We start from the raw sequence: 5,856 nt of genomic DNA, 5'->3' as shown, positions 1-5,856 counted from the left end.
CCGTTGAGCGTCCCTCCCTCCAACCCCCTCCCGGCGGTCGACCTGCCTCTTCCCACTTTTCCTTTTGGGCCGCCCCAGGGAGAGCTGCAGCCCCTGCATTTATTGCATGCATCTGAGCAACTTGGGGCGCCTCGGCATCTTACACCCCCCTCTGCCTCCCCCCAGCGCATCGTGTTTTGACTGTGTGGCAGGTTTTGCGGGGAGGTATTAGGGGGCCAAGCTGCAATTGAGCACTGGCTGCGTTTGTTTCTTTTCAAGATTTATTTGGGCGAGTAGTAACTTCCTTGGCTGCAGCAGGGCGCGAGGAGCCGCGGCGCGTGGCGGGGGGCGGCGGCGGCGCTCGGCGGCGGCGGGGCTCGCGGGGCTCGCGGGGCTCGGGCCGGCTCGCGGCGCCGTCAGGCAGTCAGTCGGCGAGCGTGGCGGCGGCGGCGGCGAGGGGCGCGGCGAGGGGCGGCCGCTCCCATATATGGCGCTGGCGCCGCCCCCCGACGTCACCCTCTGACAGCGCCGCTCCCGGGGGCTTCGAGTTTTGGCTCCCGGGAAAGGGTCCATTCCTCGGGGAGAGAGGGCTGAGTTTTGTGTGCCTCCGTCCGCTGCGCGCGCCGCTCCAGGCCCCGCCGCGCCCCGCCTGCGCCCGGGACTGCGCCGCGGCACTCACTGCCCCGTTTATTTGTCTTTGGAGCAGGCGGGCCGCGCCAGAAGCGGGCGATCCCGCAGTGTCCTGCAGCCGCGGACGCCGCCTGGCTAGGATGACACCACGTTGAGCGCGCCTGCAAACAACAACAACAACAACAACCGCCGCCGCGGCCACCGCGTCCTGCTCCCCCGAAGCAGCGCCGCCGCCGGTGGAGCCGCCCCCGCGCCCTCGGCCGTCCGGAGCGCCCGGCCGCCGGTGTATGTCGCGCCTGCCCGGGACGGGCTGAAGCCGGCGGCGGGCCGGACCGCAGGCGCCGAGAAGGGCCAGGGCGGCCAGGGCAGCCGCCTGCCGCCGAGCCCCGAGCGCCGCTGCTCGCGGAAACGCTTTCGGCCGGGAGCTGCGGCTGCCGCCAGCAGTTTTCATGTTTGGGATTCAGGAGAATATTCCGCGCGGGGGGACGACCATGAAGGAGGAGCCGCTGGGCAGCGGCATGAACCCGGTGCGCTCGTGGATGCACACGGCGGGCGTGGTGGACGCCAACACTGCCGCCCAGAGGTACGTACCGGCCGCCCCCGCGCGCCCCGGCCCCGGCCCCGGCCCGGCCCGGCCCCCTCCGCCGGCCGGCGCCGCGCTCCTCACCGGGCCGCTGTCTCTTTCCTCCCGCAGCGGCGTGGGGCTGGCGCGGGCGCACTTCGAGAAGCAGCCGCCTTCCAACCTCCGGAAATCCAATTTCTTCCATTTCGTGCTGGCGCTCTACGACAGGCAGGGGCAGCCGGTGGAGATTGAAAGGACCGCTTTTGTGGACTTTGTGGAGAAAGAGAAAGTAAGTGCACACACGCGATCGCACCCTCTGTCTTTCTAGAAGTGGGAGGCAGGCGGTGTTGGTGCGCGGGTCCGGAGTGCCCCCCTCGGCGGCGGGCACGGGTCCGCCAGGCGACCCCGCCGCCGCCACGTGCGGCCGCCCGGGACCGCCGAGGGCTGGGCAACTTCTCTGCGCCCCCGGACTTGCTCGGGGCGAGGAGAACGCTGGGCTGCCAGCAGGAAAGTGACATCAGCGCGCTGCTCCGAGCTAGGAATCCTGCCATGCGTGAGGCCGAGGGGCCTCGGTCGTGGAGGGGACCGAGCGCGGTGGCCGCGCCTGACACCGGCCACATTAAATGCAATTGTTTATCGTTACTTTCAGGAGCCAAACAACGAGAAAACCAACAACGGCATCCACTACAAACTGCAGTTATTGTACAGCAACGGTAAGTGCTGCCTGCTCGCTGCCTCCTCCGCCCCGCAGCGGCTGCCTCTCCCTGTCCGCGGTGGTCAAAGGACATAAAGATTTTGAGATTAAAATGACATGGATGTAAACACGAAATCTTCTCATGGCATAGAAGGAAAACAAAACATAAACGATCAATAAGTCGATGGCACTTCACATGATTAACCGGTGAGGCTCGAAGTAGAAAGTAAAAGGGGATCGATTTGGGCTCCAGCAGAACATCACTTTTAAGTGACTTTTTTCAATTTTGCAAATTAATGTTAATTATTGGGATGAGGATAGCTCCATAAACCGAGCATAACTTACTTTCTGTGCACGAGTTAAAAAAAAAAATCCTCGAGAGACATTAGAAAGAGTTCAGTCTCTCACTCAGTTTCCATTTGGTGCTTTCTGTTTTCTAAAAATAAATGACCACATGGGCCCACCGGGCACAGCAACCAGGCCTGCTCTCCACCAGGCCAATTTCCCGCACCTTTAAGTGCAAACCCTGAGAGTCTTAAGGATCTTAACTAAGAAAAGAAAAAAATAAGAAGTGTCTGGGTTCTCTTTCTCCGATTTGAAGAGATTGCCTAGGTTTTGCTACATCACCCAGGCAGCAGCCGTGAGTTACCCATTTCCTGTGCCCTGGGTGCCCTTCTCGAGGTGCCACGCTAAAGTCCTGATGAGAATTTGTCTCTGTTTTTTGCAGGAGTCAGAACAGAGCAGGATCTGTATGTTCGCCTCATAGATTCAATGACCAAACAGGTGAGAAAGTTTACGACTGTGCACTAGTTTTCACTGCTGAGCTGGGGTTGTCCTGGGGTTCAGAGACAAGGGGACTGACAAATGGATCTGGTGTATTTGTTTTTCATTCAGTTCCTTGGCATGCTAATGAGAATTCCTTATTTATTGGAATAAATGAAGCGACTGGTAAAATAGTTTATGTTGTCATTAGAACAGGACATATATGCTTTATTAAATGTCTTGTGATTGGAATGATATTCTGTCTCAATTAATTATGGTAATTAATATTTGACAGAAAAATTTCAAGACGCCCCCCCCCCCGTTTATTTTTAAACGCGTTTCTCTTGGCGAGGAATCATTTCACTAATTTTTTTTTTCTGTAACAAAGGCAACTAACTCCTTTCCAAGCCCATCGAGTTGGACTTGATTAGTTCCTTTTTTCCTTCTTTCCAGTGTGATGGTCTAGTAACATGAGACGTTTATTTGGATTTAAAAGTTAAATGTGTTGGGGTGAAAAGTCACCTTGTTCTCTAGTCCATCTTCACCTCGCAGCCCCCCAGCTCCATAATTCAAACTCCAGGCTCCAGGGGTCACTCCAACCCGTCCACCGCCCTGCTCCCTCTCCCACCCTCTGTCATACCTTGTAAATAACATAATTACAAGCAGTTCCTTATTAAATTATTTAACCTGTCTTGGTCAACTTTTCCGATGATAACTATTGGCTATCAGTAATGTGATTAAGTGGAGAAAGGCGCTTCATTGCTTTTTGACATTGTGCAGTGTCTGGCTGCTGGTTTTGTGCTGGGTGGTGTGTTGTTGATTTTGTTGCTTTAAAGATTATTTTTTTCCCATTTTCTTAAAATTGCCTGTGTATGTGTGGTGGGGAGGCCCAATTTGTACATTAAATCCACTTGGCACAGATTGATTTAAAATGTACTTCTAGGCTGGATGCTTAGAAATGAAAGTAGCCTCTTCATTTTAGATGCTAACTTTAAGAATTGTGAGCCAAGTAAGAGCTCACTGGGGCTTCCTACAAGCACAGCCCAGCACATATGCCTCCCACTCTCTGAACACAATTAGTTTGCAGGTTTTATTTCCCCTTAAAAAAGTTTGTCCTTACCTAGGTAGCAAGGGTGTTAGATTTTAATGTCTGCAGCGGTAAAACTATGGTTTTCTCTTAGAGTAAAACAGATCTGACAGGTAAACTAAGGTCTTTCTGACAAAGACGGAGGCAGTGTGCCCTTCGGTAATTATTATTTCACTGGGTTCAGAGAAGCCTCTGGAACTGGGGCTGCTGGTTGACAGGGTGCTTTTATTTCCTTTGTATATAACAGCTAAATGTTTTCGGAAATCGCTGTAGTCTAATTAAGAGGTTTTTGTAGGCAGCACTAAGTTTCTCTGTTGTTGCATAGAGGAGGAGGCTTCGTTTTAAGTACTTTTATTGTTCATTTAGCCTTGTACCTTTGCAGTATAAACAGGGCTGAAAATAAAGGCATTTAATCTCCTCTCACTGACGGGGATGGGAGAAAAAAAGAGAAAGAAATAGCCCAGTAACTGATCAAAGAGTCAATGGCGCTGAACCGACAGTTTATGGATTTCTGTTTGTGCTACAAAATAAAAAATAAATCAAATATAAATACGGGGATCTATCGGAGGACAAGCCACTCTCCAAAGTGCTGGTGCTGCCGCGGCCGCGCGCCCTACAGCCCCAGGCGGCTCGTTGGCCTGCGGCGACACCCATCACTCCTGTGGCTTCGAGCAGGGGTCCGGGTGGGAGGCTGGGGGAGAGGCGGCCGCGGAGACCCTTCTCTCTTCCCAGGAGGGAAGCCCGGGGCTTTCACCAGAAAGGGCTTTGTCCGCCTGGAAGTGGAGGAAAGTGTCAGAAGTGCCCGAGGAGGTTGGAAGCAATTTCCAGATAATTTCCAGATTGGGTGGGGGCGGGAACTGGAGAGAGGACAACCCTCCCCCTTCCGTGGAATTTTCTGCCGGGAACTTGGAGCTCCCAGCTCCTGCCTCCCGCCCCTCCCCCAGTGGCCTTTTCCCCCCCTTTTTTCTCTTTTCGCGAGGCTGGCGGTGGAAGCCTGGCCCAGGCGGGCGGCGGCGCGGGCGGTTCCCGGGGCCCGGATCGGTTCCCGGCGGCGGAGCCGGGCTGAGCGCGGCCCTGAGCGCACCTAGGGCTTCGCACCATCTGGCGGAGCCTCTGCTCAAAACCCACCCGAGCGTGCACGCAGACGCTGCCTTTTTACTCGAGAAAAATCATTGTTAGCAGTTTCAAAATAAACACCAGATTGGCCATTAGCACTTTTCCCCCCAAATATCATCCGACGAGGAGCACGTGGCCGCGCGGGCCCGTCGCTCCGGGCCCGGGCGCTCCTGCGGGGCGCTAGTGGCGCCGGGACCCCGCATGGCCACGTGAGGCTGCTGCGCCAGGGCCTTCCTCCCGGGCCCCGGACGCCCGCAGCGTGTGGAGTCCAGGCCGCTGCCCGCCACTCAGGGCGGCCCCGCGGGCTCGGGGCGGCGACGGAGCCGAGCGGCGTGCTCACTGGGGCGCCTGGGCTCGGCACGCCGGAGCAGCTGGCGCCCGCCTCGCCCGAGCCCGTGGGACGCGCAGGGCAGGCAGGGCAGGCGGGGGCCTCAGCACACTGCTCCTGCGCCGCGGCCGCCCTTCCCGGTTTCCTCAGCTGCAGCTCGTTCTGATCGGCTTCTTAAGCAGGCAGATTGGAACTCGGTGTAGACAATAGCCCGAGGACGCAGCCTGGCGGCGGCCGAAAACAGCCGAGAGAGCTCCGGGTGCCCGGGTCGGTGCCAGCGCGCCCTCGCTCCCTGGCCCGGGCCTCGGCCTCCCCTCCCCTCCCTACAGCCCGAGCCGCCGGCGCCCTCCCGAGCCGAAGGCCCCTCGCAGGCCTGGCGGGCGCCCGGGGGAGGAAGGTAGGAGGCAGCGGAGGGCGAAGCCACCGCGGCCTAGCCGCGCTCCAAAGGTGACTCCGTCGGGAGGGTGGCCTGGGGGGGGCCGGGACGCCTCCCCGCGCCGGCCGTGCACCTGCTGCCCGTGAGGCCCGCAGCACCTGGGGCGATTCGGCGCCAGAGCTGCGGGCGCCGCATCACCCCAGCCTCTGCTTGTCCCCGCGCAGGCCATCGTCTACGAGGGCCAGGACAAGAACCCGGAGATGTGCCGCGTGCTGCTGACCCACGAGATCATGTGCAGGTGAGTGGCGGGCGGCGGGGGCGC

The 5,856-nt window shown here is 58.2% G+C and overlaps 1 protein-coding gene across 12 annotated transcripts in view; it reads left to right on the top strand.

Moving 5' to 3' along the window:
- The first annotated feature begins 550 nt into the window (after window positions 1-550).
- The window catches only part of EBF3 (EBF transcription factor 3), a 120,912-nt gene continuing 115,606 nt past the window's right edge, over window positions 551-5,856 (top strand). For 7 of the 12 annotated variants that reach the window (XM_069461188.1, XM_069461186.1, XM_069461182.1 and 4 more), the window contains exons 1-5: window positions 551-1,192; window positions 1,304-1,460; window positions 1,821-1,884; window positions 2,593-2,648; window positions 5,759-5,832. In XM_069461188.1, coding sequence (XP_069317289.1) covers window positions 1,059-1,192; window positions 1,304-1,460; window positions 1,821-1,884; window positions 2,593-2,648; window positions 5,759-5,832 — 485 coding nt within the window. In that variant the 5' untranslated portion in view covers window positions 551-1,058. The remainder of the gene's footprint in view (window positions 1,193-1,303; window positions 1,461-1,820; window positions 1,885-2,592; window positions 2,649-5,758; window positions 5,833-5,856) is intronic. The other 5 variants (XM_069461185.1, XM_069461181.1, XM_069461183.1 and 2 more) reach the window with 1 other exon arrangement.

This window comes from Eulemur rufifrons, chromosome 28 (assembly GCF_041146395.1).
Source record: "Eulemur rufifrons isolate Redbay chromosome 28, OSU_ERuf_1, whole genome shotgun sequence".
Classification (NCBI taxonomy): Eukaryota; Metazoa; Chordata; class Mammalia; order Primates; family Lemuridae; genus Eulemur; species Eulemur rufifrons.
This window is presented reverse-complemented; position numbering and strand designations above follow the sequence as displayed.